This window comes from Geotrypetes seraphini, chromosome 3, assembly GCF_902459505.1.
Source record: "Geotrypetes seraphini chromosome 3, aGeoSer1.1, whole genome shotgun sequence".
Classification (NCBI taxonomy): Eukaryota; Metazoa; Chordata; class Amphibia; order Gymnophiona; family Dermophiidae; genus Geotrypetes; species Geotrypetes seraphini.
Window position 1 is genome coordinate 292523256 of NC_047086.1, and position 17089 is coordinate 292540344.

Consider the following 17089-nt stretch of genomic DNA (forward strand, 5'->3'; position numbering starts at 1 on the left):
CCGCACTTTAGTTAGACAAGGATTTTTTTTTGCTTAATTAATTTGAAGTATATAAGTTCTGCTCTTAATAATGGATCCAATAATATTGAGGACTAGTGTGAGAACAGCTAGATTGGTATTTCCTTGTAGCAAATATTAATTTTGGAATTATAGTTTAATATGTAGTTTGATCTCACTTTTCTGTACAAGATGTATATGCTTGGTAATATTGTAAAATGATATAAATAAAATATTTTAAAAAAAAATATATCCTTGAAGTATTGTAGAATCAATATAGTATTAATTTTTAATGTTTATTATCGAGTCTGAAGAAGTAGATCAAGGCCGTTTACAAAATTATTAGTATGTGTAAGCTTGAAATCCTTTGGTGGCCCAAAGAGCTTTCTCATATTCACAATGCAACCCTTTAAATGAAAAAGGTTGGAGACCACTGCTATAAGACATAGCAACTAAACTGCAATAGATTTATAAGTTAAAGCTGGAGGGCAACAGAGCAACCTGTCATATGACAAGAGAAAAATAGCATTTGGACACTGCATATGACATCTTGATAGACGTTACAGTGGGAAACAGAATCAGACAACACAGATGAGAAGTCCCTTACCTGTTTTATCCAGTGCATCTTTTGACAAGACATATTCCAAAACGGCTGGGTAGGTGGCACCCTTTTTCGCTTTTCCTTCTGTGAAAGGAAACAAGACATGTCTAAAAAAAACAAAGCCAGGCTGTTAGTAGTAAAGAATTGTTCTATTTTTTGACCTTCTTCTTTATTAGGACTGTCATATGGTGCATACTTAAAATATTTGTCAAGTTTTTATACTGAACAAATTTCTGTGTATTATAATTTTAAAATATAAAAACAGCCATTAAGCCTATCTAGTTTTGGAGCATGAGAGAAGCAATTCAGAAGATTATTTCCAGCATAATGATACAATCCACATAAACAGGTATTACATAAAGAGCTCCTTTTATCAAGCTGCACTAGTGGGGTTAGTGCGTTGGACATTTCATCACGCGCTAGCCCCCGCGGCCGGCTAAAAAACTAACGCCTGCTCAATACAGGTGTTAGTGGCTAGCACGGCAGGCGGTTTAACACGCGTTAAACCCCTACCGCAGCTTGATAAAAGGACCCCAAAGTAAAGTTATCACTGCCATTGTATTTAATTTAACTCAATACTTATATCCTGTACCATCCCCTGTATAAATATAAAACACCAGTTATACAAATAATAACCATTTATTGACCAAGGAAGGAAAGGGTCAATCAAAGATGACAAACAAGTAGCCGATAAGTTAAATGCATTCTTTGCCTCTGTCTTCACAAATGAGGACACTACAACAATGCCAGACACAGGGAAGATATTCACCGGAGGCATAGAGGAAAGCCTTGAAACAGTAGATGTGGAGTTGGACATGATATACTTTCAGATTGACAAACTAAAAAGTGATAAATCCCCTGGACCGGATGGAATTCACCCGAGAGTATTAAAGGAACTTAAGGTTGAAATTGGCGAACTATTGCAATCCTTAGCTAACATGTCAATTAGAACCGGGCAAATACCAGAGGACTGGAGGATAGCAAATGTCATCCCAATTTTTAAAAAAGGATCAAGAGGTGAACCAGGAAACTACAGACCTGTGAGTCTCACATCAGTACCTGGGAAGATAATCAAAGCACTAATTAAAGTCAACATTGTACAACATTTGGAAGATTACAACTTAATAAGGGCTAGTCAACTCGGCTTTAGGAAATGGAAGTCATGTCTGACAAATTTACTTCAATTCTTTGAGAAGATGAACAAACAATTGGATAGTGGAAATCCAGTGGATATAGTTTACTTGGATTTCCAGAAAGCGTTTAACAAAGTTCCGCATGCAAGGCTTATGAGAAAACTACTGAGCCATGGAATAGGAGGAGAAGTGCACAGATGGATTGGCAAATGGCTCGAGAATAGAAGGCAGAGGGTTAGCATTAATGGGCAATTCTCGGACTGGGAGAGAGTGACCAGCGGCGTGCCCCAGGGTTCGGTTCTTGGGCCTATCTTGTTTAATATTTTTATAAACGACCTTGAAGAGGAAACAACATGCAATGTAACAAAGTTTGCAGATGTTACAAAAATATGTCGAGTAGTTGGCTCTCTAGGGGACTGCGAGGATCTCCAGAAGGATCTAAACCAGCTGGAAACTTGGGCGAAAAAGTGGCAGATGAATTTTAACATAGATAAATGCAAGGTTATGCATCTAGGAAAGAAAAACAAAGAGCATGAGTATAAGATGCTGGGGGTGGCATTAGCCAAATGCGAACAAGAAAGGGATTTTGGGGTACTGATAGACAGAACCCTAAAGCCTTCGGCTCAATGTGCGGCGGCGGCGAAGAAAGCAAACAGGATGTTGGGCATGATTAAGAAGGGGATCACGAGCAGATCGGAAGAGGTCATAATGCCACTTTACAGAGCAATGGTCAGACCTCACTTGGAATACTGTGTCCAACACTGGTCCCCATACCTAAAGAAGGATATAACTCTGCTAGAGAGGGTGCAGAGGCGAGCCACGAAACTAGTCAAAGGTATGGAAAATTTGAGCTACGAAGAACGCCTCAGAAAACTGGGACTATTCACCCTCGAGAAGAGAAGATTGCGAGGGGATTTGATAGAGACTTTTAAAATATTAAAGGGATTTGATAAAATAGACCAGGAAACAGCATTACTAACATTTTCGGAGGTGACACGGACAAGGGGTCATAGCCTGAAACTGAGTGGCAGCAGGTTTAGGACAAATGTTCAGAAGTTCTGTTTCACACAGCGAGTGGTTGGCGCTTGGAATGCTCTCCCGGAGGAGGTTGTGGCGGGGACTACTGTTCCGAGTTTCAAGCGCAAGTTGGATGCACACCTTCTTGCAAATCATATTGAGGGATACGGGAAATCCGGGTCTACAAAAAGGAGTACCTAAATGGGCTAATGCGTGTGCGGATCACCGGACTGGATGGACCACGGTCTGTTCCGGTGAAGACATTTCTTATGTTCTTATGTTCTTAAAATGCTAAGTTAAAATCTCAATAAACCCAATCGATATTATTAAGAACCTCTAACGCTCCCAATGCTCTTGGTAAAACAATGTAACATAGTAACATAGTAGATGACGGCAGATAAAGACCCGAATGGTCCATCCAGTCTGCCCAACCTGATTCAATTTAAATTTTTTAATTTTTTCTTCTTAGCTATTTCTGGGCAAGAATCCAAAGCTTTACCCTGTACTGTGCTTGGGTTCCAACTGCTGAAATCTCTGTTAAGACTTACTCCAGCCCATCTACACCCTCCCAGCCATTGAAGCCCTCTCCAGCCCATCCTCCACCAAACAGCCATATACAGACACAGACCGTGCAAGTCTGCCCAGTACAGGCCTTAGTTCAATATTTAATCTTATTTTCTGATTCTAGATCCTTTGTGTTCATCCCACGCTTCTTTGAACTCAGTCACAGTTTTACTCTCCACCACCTCTCTCAGGAGCGCATTCCAGGCATCCACCACCCTCTCCATAAAGTAGAATTTCCTAACATTGCCTTTGAATCTACCACCCCTCAACCTCAAATTATGTCCTCTGGTTTTACCATTTTCCTTTCTCTGAAAAAGATTTTGTTCTACGTTAATACCCTTCAAGTATTTGAACGTCTGAATCATATCTCCCCTGTCTCTCCTTTCCTCTAGGGTATACATATTCAGGGCTTCCAGTCTCTCCTCATACGTCTTCTGGCGCAAGCCTCCTATCATTTTCGTCGCCCTCCTCTTGACCGCCTCAAGTCTTCTTACGTCCTTTGCCAGAAACGGTCTCCAAAATTGAACACAATACTCCAAGTGGGGCCTTACCAATGACCTGTACAGGGGCATCAACACCTTCTTCCTTCTACTGACTACGCTTCTCTTTATATAGCCCAGCATCCTTCTGGCAGAAGCCACTGCCTTGTCACACTGTTTTTTCGCCTTTAGATCTTCGGACACTATCACCCCAAGGTCCCTCTCCCCGTCCGTGCATATCAGCTTCTCTCCTCCCAGCATATACGGTTCCTTCCTATTATTAATCCCCAAATGCATTACTCTGTATTTCTTTACATTGAATTTTAGTTGCCAGGCATTAGACCATTCCTCTAACTTTTGCAGATCCTTTTTCATATTTTCCACTCCCTCTTTGGTGTCTACTCTGTTACAAATCTTGGTATCATCTGCAAAAAGGCACACTTTTCCTTCTAACCCTTCAGCAATGTCACTCACAAACATATTAAACAGGATTGGCCCCAGCACTGATCCCTGAGGGACTCCACTACTCACCTTTCCTTCCTTCGAGCGACTTCCATTAACCACCACCCTCTGGAGTCTGTCCGACAGCCAGTTTCTGACCCAGTTCACCACTTTGGGTCCTAACTTCAGCCCTTCAAGTTTGTTCAACAGCCTCCTATGAGGAACTGTATCAAAGGCTTTGCTGAAATCCAAGTAAATTACATCTAGCATATGTCCTCGATCCAGCTCTCTGGTCACCCAATCAAAAAATTCAATCAGGTTCGTTTGGCACGATTTACCCTTTGTAAAGCATGTTGCCTTGGATCCTGTAACCCATTAGATTCAAGGAAGTATACTATCCTTTCTTTCAGCAAAACTTCCATTATTTTTCCAACAACTGAAGTGAGGCTCACTGGCCTGTAGTTTCCTGCTTTATCCCTGTGACCACTTTTATGAATAGGGACCACATCCGCTCTCCTCCAATGCCTAGGAATCACTCCCGTCTCCTGAGATTTGAACAAATCTTTAAATGGCGGCAGCAATTAGCTATTCTCAAACTAAAAGTCAAAAGTTACAGTAATCAAAAAGAGAACTATTATTGTCTTGTAACAAATCCTCAATCAAGTAGATTTTTAGTCCTTCTGGTAGCAGAATTCACTGTAAAGGCAATTCATAATCTAGGTGCCAGCACTGACGTGTCCCTCGTGCAAATATTGTAAATGTCTGTAATACTAGAGCAAGGAAGTAAACCCCACGGAAACTAACAGAAATATACAAGTATCTAATAGGACCTGTCCAGCCTCTAAAATACTTCCCATATTAACCTCATTGTTACCTCTGCCAATAATCCAACACCGGAGTTCTTCCAGAAGGCATCTTAGATAACTTCCCTGCTCTGGGGGCCACAACAAAAGCTCCCCCAATAGCTGACTTAACCAATCCACTTGGCGAGGAAACGGCAGCAGGAGTCCCTCTAGCAGAGACAGATAAATTAGAGGCAGACACTTCCAGTGCACCATGCTTTCTGATGCCATTACACTTCCAGGCCACAGGGATGGCAGTGCTTATGTCCATGGAGATGCCCAAAGTTCCAGCCGATGTGCCCAGATGTCCGAAACCACAATCTTCCAACATTGACTTCCTCAAGGGAGAGAGTGGAAGCCTATACTGGAGGGAATATTTGAGTATTTCCTTTTCTCTTCCCAATCATAGTTAGTGCTATTGGGGAGAACAGCTACCCCTGCTCTCCTCTTCAAGTCAGATCTTGACCCTCGCAAGTATGGGACACTCATCGTCTGGTTTCTCCTCAGAGACCTGTCTGATATGGGTGGCCCTTCAGCATAGCCCTCCAAGTCATGGAAACACACAAGCCCTCCACTACAAGGTGGTGTCCTTTTGGAGGGGAGATTCACTCTTTGTATGTATAGTATGGTTGCCTCAACTTATGCCAGATTTCCTTTCTTCTATCCATTTTATTGAAAATTGCCTCTTTTTTTTTTTTTTTTAATGATTTGCAGTATATCAAGAAATGAACTATAAACAGAAGAATTATCTCCTTTGCAACTATGAAACCTTTGATTTCCTTAGGAAACATTGCTTGTCCTGCCATCAAATCAACTTTGCTTCAGTTTCATACATTCAGTTATGGCACAGTAAAATAATTTTGGAAATTCAAGATTTTTCAGGGGTTGGTATCAGAAGTCAATACCGTTCTATTGTTGGATATCTGTTCCCCTATAGTGTCCTTTATTACCAGATAGCATCTTTAGGTCATTTGCACTTCTGATCTCCTAATGTCCCTCTTGAAGGGTCATACATGAATACAATGAAGGGGCAGAAGAAACTACTGGTCACTATACCTCTGTTGTGATCTGCTTTACAAAAAGTTTTCCCTCCCACTTTCACATGGACAGTGCAAGGTGAAGAAAAGACAGGCACAGGCCATAGATGATAAACTCAAGGGAGGAAACAAACTCTCCCACCCCACAATCGATAAGGAAATTTTTTACTTATCTCCAACAGATGATGGAGATAAGTCAAAAACTTCCTTACCTATCTCAATTGTTGCACAGCACAGAGCCTTTAGAATATTCCAGGAAGGTTTTTTTTTTAATGCCAATGAGGTTTTTGTCTGAACACCTTGAACCACTATTGTGGGGTGGGAGGGTTTGTTTCCCTTGAGTTTATCATCTTTGGCCTGTGCCTGTGTTTCTACTTTTCTTCATCCTTGCACTGTCCATGTGAAAGTGTTGTATAATATTATCATGATTTGATTTTCATTATATCTGTGTCATTTAGAGGAAAGTTATATGTTTGAACTTCAGTCATGTTTTATTTTTTACATAAAAGGATGGGGTTTGGGCTGTTGTATTATTTAATTATTTATTCAATTCGTTTTTCTATCTCATTCTCCCCAATGAGCTCAGAATAGGTTACAGGACAACATACATAAGATAGTTTGCTCTAATAGGATTCCTTAAAACCTTAAGTTTTGTTTCTAGAGACTTTTTACAGCGATTGTCACATATAGAAGAAATTTTATGGCACGTTATAAAGTGGATGAATTATGCTGATACAAGAAACCATACATTGATTTAATTTCATCTTTCTGTTTAACACGCTCAATTTTAATGCTTTAAAAATTTTTCAAGTTAATTCTCTGGGTTTTAAAAATTGGGGATTATACCTGCAACAATGAAAGATTCTCTCCAGCGAGGCAGGGACAAGGATCGAATCCCATTAGAGAAGCTCCCTCTATAGCCAGATTGACCAGCAACTTTTCGAACAAGAATTTTTCCTCCAGAATGGGGAATTGCACCACTGGGGGAGGAAGAAAAAAAAAAAAAATTTATTTATTTATTGTACCTTGCCGAATCATTTAGCTCGTGGTAGGTTTCAGTAAACATAAATAATCAAATTAATAAACAAAATCATCAAAAAAAAGAACAAAAACACATTACAATAAATATACAATAATATAAATACATCAAACAAAAATTTGGGTAAATTAATAAAAAGCAAATTAAGGTTTATGAAAAAACATGAAGTGCTGTAAAAGCCAACAATAAAATCCGATTTCCTTTGATGTAGACAAATCTGGTTATGGATTCCCTTTACTAAATGGCTCAAGCTTGGGCTGGTGAGGCAAATGCTCCAACTCTCATAGAATTCCTATGAGCTTTGGCGCATTTACCTCACCAGCCCGCACTATAAATCTCTAGTGCCATTTAGTAAAACCAAGCGTATATGATTTGGGCCCTCTTTTTACCTAAGCTAAGGTAGAGGTTTCCACCGTGACCTGGAGCGCTAAATGTTCTGGCGCCACTATGGGCATCGGAGCAGCGTCAGAACATTTAGTGCTCTGGGCCGAGGTAGAAACCTCTACTGCGGCTTAATAAAAAGGGGGGGGGGGGGTTGTAGGGAAGACTAAGGGTCCCTTTTACAAAGCTGCAGTAGGAATTGAATGAGCTGTGTCACATTTGCCAAGTGGGAATCACTACCATGGCTTTGTAAAAGGGGCCCTAAATTACCTATAAAAGTTTCTAATATCACAACATAGTTGTTATGTGATTATAATTTATAAATTCAAGAAAAGTAACAAAAATGTCATCAATATACTGGAGTTCAATAAGACAAATGGTAAAAAGTGAAACCTAGACTTACTCTCTCCTGCCTAACACCGACACCCCTACCCCCCACATCTGTGATCGGCCCCCTCCCTCCTGCCGCCGGGCCCCTTGTTTTAGGAGCACCACTTTCGTTTTAGATATACAAAACTCCTTTAGACATTTATATTCTATAAATGTATACATCTCAGTTTTTCAAAGCCAGACTGGATAAGTCTAAATTGAAAAATGTGTATGCGGCGAGAAGGCATTTTCTATTTCAGGAGAAGAATTCAATGAACATCTGTGCTTACAAAGATTGACGCCAGGATTTACATTTCCTACCTGGAACTTCTAGATTTCAAAAACCTGATTGCATTAAACAGCGCTCCATTGGAAGAATAGGGAAGTTATCCCCTTAATCAGCCAGTGATTGATGTTCTCCTCCCCCACCCCAACTGTGGAACTGGCAAGGGACTTAGGGAAAATAAATAACTAGCATGAAAACGTATGTTCTGTCACATAAACATGGACTGTACATTGGCATTTCAGAAAATAAATGTTCTGTTTTGGTCACATTGATATTTTAGTAGTACTGCAAGACTACTGCTGTGGGTCACTGGTGCTACTTTGTACCCAGTACCAGAAAGAGCAGGAGTTGGGTTCCCAGATTTTCTGTTTGGAAAATATGGACCCCCTAAACCCGCCCCCAGGCCCACGCCAATCCTGCCCCAGCCACGCCCCCCAATGCCTGTTCTCGTTAGGCATGCGCTGATGTCCTCCTGCCCAATGCGATGTGGAGGAAAGTTGGGTTTTCGAAAATCCGTCTGGATCCCCGGACTTGTCCTCAAAAGGAGGACTTGTCCAGAGAAATCTGGACATCTGATAACCCTAGGCAAGAGCAGTCAGGGATCATTCCTACCCTGATTGCAAGGCAGGTAGACCTGGGGATGGGAAGAGAAGGGGAAGAGGCAGCATTTGGGGGAGTGGATTAATGTTGGGGGTCCTTTGGAGGGAACCTCAGTTGGGAAGGCATTCAGGATAGATTTTTGAAGTTGGTCCCTTTAAGAAATGTCCAGATGCTCCTAGGATGGAAAAATAGCACTGCTTTGTGAGGTTGATCACAAGCAGCATTATTCTTGTACTGTGGGTGTGATTAACCTGGTAAATTAAAGTGGGGTACTCCCATACATCCTGATTTTAGAAAGCTAGGATATGTGCATGTTAAAAGCATGTTTTGCACAGGACTAGAGTAGGACTAAAATAAACACTTGCATTTGTTTCTGTCCCCTGAGAACAATGTCAGGATTTACATCTGATGTAGGTTATAGAAAGGTGCTCGTGTTTTTGCAGTGCTGTAGCTGGAAAGATAGGGGAGGCTGCCCCTAGTGTTTTGTCTCTTCCCCCTACCCTCCCTCCCACCCATCCCCCCAAAAAAAGTTTATAAACTGACATATATATGTGACAGCACACATGTATATAATGTTCTGAAAGACCATTTTAGATTCCAGTATATCTCAGAAGTCTCAAAGTGCAGCCCTGGTCATGGAATATCCTTGAAAAGGAGAAATCAAATCAGCTGTAAACTGTTTCTCTGTATACTAATTCTAGCTAGGCTAGCTCTGCCTTTAACCCTTTAATTGGCAGATGGTGAAACGGTTGCTTTATGTAACTTGATGTTGAACGAGAGCAACAGTGCCAAGTAAACGCATTTGGAAATGCAGATTTCCCATATGAGCCATAGAAGACATGTTGCTTCTGAGCAACAATGCCAAATAAAGGGTTAAATGGGTCAAATATATTTTCAATTTATCTTTCAACCTTGAACAGATGTGCTGCTTCTCTATAGAAAAAACAAAATAAAAACCCATGGTAACCTCGCAAGGGTCTCCAGTTTGGAATAGCGTGGAAAAGAACGAAGCTCTGATATTATAGGCTTTTTCCTAGAGCTGTCCGCTAGCTAGACACATCAGTCCCAAAAGATGGGTATATCTTTATCAAGTATTATTAATGAGGGATCAGGACATTTGTCATATACTGTTATATAGGCCTTCTAGAGCAGGGCTTCACAAACTGTGGGTCATGACCTCAAATGAGGTCACCAAACTCGTGTTTGGGGTTGCAACCTGGACAAACCAAAAACTGAAGCATCATTGGGCCTGCACGTTCTGTTGAATCTGCGCTATAATTAGGCCTGCATGGGCAACAGGGATGATAGCAGTATTGGCTATGCCACCACAGTAAGGCCAGGAAAGAGGAGCTGCACAGAGAACAAGATAGGAGTCTGGGAGTCGTGCGCTTTCTGTACCAACAATAATGGAGTTGCTGTTCTCAAGAAACACACATCATTCACTAATGAGGCTTTAGAGAATGACACGGGGACAAATTTTTCCCGTCTTTGCGGGAACTCATTTTCCATCCCAGAGAGTTCTTTTCTCTGTCCCTACTCCATTCCCGCAATTCTGTCCTCATCTGCACAAGCCTCAAACACTTAAAATCATAAGTGTTCGAGGCTTGTGTGGTTAAGGAAGAGCTTACAGGAATGGGACAGGGACAACAACAAAACTCACAGGGACGGGTCAGGGAAATTGAGTTCCTGCAGGGACGAGGAAAAATTTGCAGTATCATTGTGGATCAAGAACCTGTGGCAAAAAGCTCAAATTTATACAAACATATTAATGAGAAATTACCAGTTTCCCCTTAAACCCCTATTAAGTGGATAAAGTCTCCTGCTCAGCAGATGAGGAAACAACTAAAATATAATTGAGAAAGAAGTTGTACTTATACTAAGATTGAAGCTTCACTGTATCTAATTATAATGGTAGTACATGTTCCTGAAATACGCTACACAACATACAGAAAATTAGATTTATTAAAAGGCACTACCACGCATTAACATGCATTGTTTACAAGAGGCTCCATTTTATGGAATGGGAACTGTTTACAAAAAGCACAAGCCTCGAGGTTTGTGCAGTCAAGGCTGAACTTAAAGGAATGGGGCAAGGACATAACTCGCGGGGAACGGTGAAAAATGTGTCCCCGTGTCATTCTCTATTTCAGTGGATGGTTTCTTAATTACTGGCTCTTTTGTATGCGTGTTTGCATAATCATTCACATATATGTGTAAATGGTGTTATACAGATGCTTATGTCAAGGCCATTTGAAAATCGCGGCATGTGCGCGTGTGTTGCGCCACTCTTTTAGGTATGTGTTCCCACTGTGATGTTGCTCTTTCTATGTGCGTATGTTTATAAAACAGCCCCATGTCTTGTGTGTATCACTGCAAGTGCGGAGTCATTTATAAAATATGAATTGCAGAGTTTTTTTTTTAAATAAAACACTTTAGTTTTAAATGGATGGACTTAGATATCTCTTTAGCCAACCTACACATAGGGCCCCTTTTACAAAGCTGCAGTAGCTATACTGCCACGGTAAATGCACAGACGTCCATAGACATGGAATGGGCTTCAATGTATTTACTGTGTCAGCTTTGCTGCCATGACTTTGTAAAAGGAGCTCATAGTTACTTCCCTACACAACGATAGCCATGGATAGTCGCACTATTACAAATCCCATTTAAGCTATGTATGCAGCGGTATATTGCATGAAAAAGGTTATATTGCATGGGAAAAAATTGTGAAATGAACAATCGGGTGCATAAGACTAGACTTGTGTACTACCCAACTCATGGGTCCATTTGCAATGTGAACAAACAAACCTGTGAATAGCAGCACTGCATACACTAGAGAATGATGCATAAATGTCTGTGCCGTAGACCCGGTGTTTGCCTTCTTGACATCCAGCTGGACATTTAGCAATGAATTCTGGATTTAGGATCTTTCCAGCTTTAATATCGCAATCGATAAGAGGTACATCTGTGAAAATTAAAAACAACAACAACAGAGCATGTAGACTTTTATTACAAAATCCAGACCCTACTTAAGGCTGGCTACATATTATGCACCATGCTCTAATGAAGCTTTTGGTCTTTCTAAGGATCACAACCATGGAGAGTCTCTTTTGTGATCTTTTGGCTTTCATGCATATTAAATCGCTATAAAGTTTTCGGTTTACTGACACTACTTCTTCTTTTGTAACTCTGCAATCCTGCGACACACTGTCCTGTACATATGATCACATACACAAAGAAACCTCACTTAAGCACAACCCTAAAGGTTGTGTGTCGCACTAAGAAAGTTGCATCTGAATTCTACAAGTAGATCAGAATACGGCAGCCAAATTGGTTTTCGGAAAAAGGAAATTTTGATCATTTATTTCCATTACGGAGAAATCTTCACTGGCTCCCTGTTCATCTTAGAATTAGATTTAAATGCGCTTGTTATGATATTCAAAATTATCCATGGTCTATTTTTGCCCATAGTCCTTCTAACATGGAATTCTCTTCGGTCTTTTGTTTCAACGAATTCTCAGAAGTATAAACTTTCATTTTCTTCAGTGAAAGGGATAAAGCTTGTTGGTAATAGCTCTCGCTCCTTTTTGTGTAGGTTTACAACGATTTGGATTGAAACTCCTAGTTATATTAGAACTCTCTTCTCTCTCCAAATTTTTTGTAAATCAATTAAAACAAGTTCTGAAAGAAACTAAAGACTTATCTCTTCGACACCATATCCACTACATGAAACTGACCCTCGAGCCTACAAAACACCTTGCAACCTCTTCTTGGCTGAATTTAGGCGTGATTTTGTAACCGGTGCTGTCAAGTGATTGGCACACGATCAGCAGCCACCAACTTAGTGTACCCCCTCTTCTATTAAACTGCGCTAACAGTTTTTAGCGCAGAGAGCCACGCTGAATGGCCCGCGCTGCTCCTGATCCTCATAGGAACTCTGTGAGCAGGGGGGGTGGCTTGGAAGCCTGACATGGTGGAAGCTTAATCATTGAGCTCTGAACCTCTGAAAGCCTATGTGGTAATATTATATACATTTTCATGCTAAGAGATTGTTTTTACCTCGGGAAAATGTCTTTAGTGCGTCAGACAAACAATGAGGAGTCTTTCTCAGGAGGAAATGCAAAAAGAATTAAAGCTGATCCCCCGACTCCATCCAGAGTGCCTCTTCCCTCGGATGAACTGAATGACAATGCAGGCATAATAGTTGAGCTACGAAATTTGATGCTGGAGGTAAAGGAGGAAGTTTCTAACTTAGGAACTCTGTGAGCATTGGGAGCAGCGCGGGCCATTCAGCGCAGCTCCCTGCACTAGACACTGCTAGCGCAGTTTTGTAAAAGGAGGCCTTAGACTATAAGTGGCATATAAATGCTACAAATAAATAAATATTTTTCACCCAAATAAAAATCACATATATCAGTGATACATACATTATTAAACCTCAAATTAACAAAATAGAAATTATACATTACTCAAAACAACCCTAAATAGCATAAGTGTCTTAAAAAATAACTTTAAAGAAAAAATAATAAGATGGGAAGGCATTTTAATGAAAACAAAGACAATGAGGAACTTGAATTTAGCTATCACTGGAAGTTGGTGAAGCCTGACAAGAAGTGGCATGATGCTTTCTCTTACTGCAATATTCACACAAAACTAAGTTTATGCATGAACTTTAAAGGCATGTCCAGGTGTATAATTGTTTTAAATCTCTGTAAATCCAGAAATGAGCACAATTGCCTTATAAGTCTCAACTTTTTTATAGGTCTCTCCCACAATAGTGGAGGTAAGAGCCTCCAAGCTAAGATGGGGTACCAGCCTCACCCTTAAATATATTCCTCTGGATTCTATAATCTTATTTCATTATTTATTTATTCAGTTTTCTATATTCTCCCACGGACCTTAGAACGCTTTACATGAATTTATTGAGGTATTCAAGCATTTTTCCTGTCTGTCCCAGTGGGCTCACAATTTGGCTAATATACCTTGAGCACATAATGTCAAACTTTGCAAAACTGCAAGTATAGGTTATAGAACAGTGCTCGTTATGTGCCGAATGTAATTATTAAAGTAGGCATTGATAGGCATTAAGTACCACTAATTGGCAGTTATATATGTAACTGCACTTAGCAGAAGCACATAACTTCAAAGGGGGTGAACACATTGGCAGATCTGGGGGTGAGTCTTTCAGCTGTGTACATAAGAACATAAGAATAGCCTTATTGGATCAGACCAGTGGTACATCTAGCCCGATATCCCTTCTTCACGGAGGCCAATTCAAGTTATAAGTATCTGACAAAAACCAAATAGTAGCAGCATTCTATGCCACCGATCCAGAGCAAGCAGTGGCTTCCCCCATGTCTGTCTCAACAGCAGTTTTGGACTTTTCCTCCAGCAACTCGTCCAAACTTTTTTTTAAAACCAGCTACATTAACCGCTCTTACCACATCCTCTGGCAACGCGTTCCAGAGCTTAACTATTTCCTCCAATTGGTTCTAAAAGTATTACTCTGTAACTTCATCGAGTGTGCCCTAGTCTTTGTAAATCTTGATAACAGTAAAAAAAAAAAATCGACCCACTTGTACCCATTCTACACTGCTCAGGATTTTGTAGACTTCGATCATATCTCCCCTCAGCCATCTCTTTTCCAAGCTGAAGAGCCCTAACCTTTTTAGTCTTTCCTCAAACAAGAGGAGTTCTTTCCCCTTTATCATCTTAGTCGCTCTTCTTTGAACCTTTCCTAGGGCTGCTATATCTTTTTTTCAGATAAGGAAACCAGAAGTGAACTCAAGGTGAGGTCGCATCATTGAGCGATACAGAGGCATTATAACATTCTTAGTCTTGTTTACCATCCCTTTTCTAATGATTCCTAGGATCATGTTTGCTTTCTTGGCCGCTTGGTTTCAGCTTATTGTCCACAAAGACACCCAGATCTGTTTCTTGAGCGCTGACCCCCAAGGTGGACTCTAGCATCCAGTTATAGACCCTAGCATAGGTTATAGAATACCAACACTTAGGGCCATATTCTATGAACAACACCGTAAGTTAGGCAGGGGCAAGCATCCTAACATCATCTAACTTAATTGGTTTAATTGGCTTTAATAGGTGCCATAATTGGCCATGTCATTTAAAACTAATTAAAATGTTGTAAAAAAAAAAAAAAGAAGTAGGTGTCTGCAGGCACGTCCAAAAACGGTGCCACAATTGCATCTGCAGGTCCCACCTCTGCAAGAATAGGAAGTTGTTGCAGAGAGGCTGCTTCCGGGGCAAGCCGATGGCAGCAGGCTCATGTCACTGAACTGCTGATGGTCTGAAGAAAACAGAATTGTAGCGCCAAGGAGGTAAGAGAAGATCCACTGGATTCTTTGTAAGTCGGCCCTGCCAAACTAGCTTCTGGGGGACTGACCCAGGAGCGGGGTGAGGGCGGAGCTGGGGTGGGGTAGGGGCGAGGTTATGTGTCCTCTTTTTTTTTATTTATTTTTTTTTTTTAGGTCAAAAATAAGCTAACCCTATGTATATTAATTGTGGATATTCTGAAAACCTGACTGGTTAGGTGTGTGTTGAGAACCACTGGTATAAAGAAATCCCTCAATTCTACCTGCTGTATGGTCTGCAAGTAGCAGCAGTACGTACGTTGTTTTGATTTTTTACTCTTCTTGGTGGCTTCTTGACTTGCACGTGTAAAAGTCAGCAACAAAGCTATAACAAAGAAAACACAGTATTGGTTACTGAAATTGTAGACATCATCTGCTTTAGAACCCAATCTCCAGCTTCTAGAACCCGTGGACCAGACTTAATATTGGGGTTGATCTTCCAAAAGATTTATACTATTAATCAAGTGCTAACTAAAGAAGCCCATTTGTTTATACATTTTGTCCAAGCTAATGTATAAATTCTGGCCAGAAACGATATCCAGCCGAAAGTTACCCATATAAGAAAAGGAAGGACTGGGGTAGTCTGGAAATGGGGCCAAAGGTTATCTGGGTACTGGTGACATTCAACTGCTCTCTGTTTAGGTACATTTCATGGGCTTGTTTGTGATGTGTGAATTTTTTTTTATTGTTATTATTTTGTTATCCACATTATAATATTGTGATAACTGACATACCTAAAAATAGATGTGGTAGGACTGCATGAGCTAAGTTTGTTGGGCCACGAAATAGACAAAGAAATAAGTGAATAAGTCATCATTTTCCTTATGGAATGGCTAGGTGGGTGAATATCACTCCCATCTGAGAACAGTTCTATAAAGAGGCAAGTATATTTAGGACTCAAGAGGCACCTAATTGGGAGGATGTTCTACAAGGGTCATTTCATAAATAATGCACTTTTTTAAAAATTTACATGTTTATTTATTTATTTATTTTTCAAGTATTTCTTTATAATCTTTCAATATAGTCTCCCTGCTTTACATTGACTGAGTCCCAACATCCGGGAATCTTCATTATTCCATCCAAGACACTGTTTTTGTTCAGTTGCCGAATGGCTCAGGTACTGGCGGAAAAAAGCTCTTCCAGAGATGCAAAACGATGTCCATGCATAGGTTGTTTCAACTTTGGAAAAAGGTCGAAGTCTGGTTGACTAATGTCTAGACTGTAGGGAGCATGAGGTAATGCCTCCCAGCCATATTTGTGTAGTTTTTCAATGATGAGTGGAGAGCTCCATCTTCCCCACGACCAAAAAATTTTGACAAACTCAATCAAAAGTCAAACAAATGATGAGTTTTGCTTATGATCATGAAGGCATCATCATCACAGACAAAGTTCCATGTGGAAGAAGTGTCACAGCAGTGTATTATCGTGATTTTTTGCAAAAAATGCACAAAACCCGACCTCAGTTGCTCTAGGCTGGGTCACTCATTCTTCACGCAACGCTCGTCCGCACATAGGGAATGTCGTCATGAAAAACTACGCGAATACAGACTTCGACCTTTTTCCAAAGTTGAAACAGTCTATGCGTGGACATCATTTTGCATCTCTGGAAGAGCTTTCTTCCACCGGTACCCGAGCCATTCGGCAATTGAACGGAAACGGTGTTTTGGATGGATTAATGAAACTTCCCAGACGTTGGGACTTGGTCATTACAAAGCAGGGAGACTATATTGAAGAATTGTAAAGAAATACTTGAAAAAAAAAAAATAAAACATGTAAATTAAAAAAAATAGTGTGCATTATTTATGAAATGACCCTCGTATAAAGGAAAGTGGGCACCTGTTCCATTCCCTTCCCCATCTAATTGTCTAAATCCAGAGTAAATAGCTATGAGAGGTGCTCTCTGGATATTCAGTGCCGATACTTGGATAGATA

At 40.5% G+C, this 17089-nt stretch overlaps 1 protein-coding gene across 4 annotated transcripts in view; it reads right to left on the bottom strand.

Moving 5' to 3' along the window:
* Positions 1-17089, bottom strand: part of VIT (vitrin) — a 159095-nt gene that overhangs the window by 104093 nt on the left and 37913 nt on the right. For all 4 annotated transcript variants that reach the window (XM_033939193.1, XM_033939195.1, XM_033939194.1 and 1 more), the window contains exons 3-6: positions 15417-15482; positions 11595-11751; positions 6958-7091; positions 605-682 (exon numbers count right to left, since the gene is read on the bottom strand). In XM_033939193.1, the coding sequence (XP_033795084.1) occupies positions 605-682; positions 6958-7091; positions 11595-11751; positions 15417-15482 (435 nt within the window). The remainder of the gene's footprint in view (positions 1-604; positions 683-6957; positions 7092-11594; positions 11752-15416; positions 15483-17089) is intronic.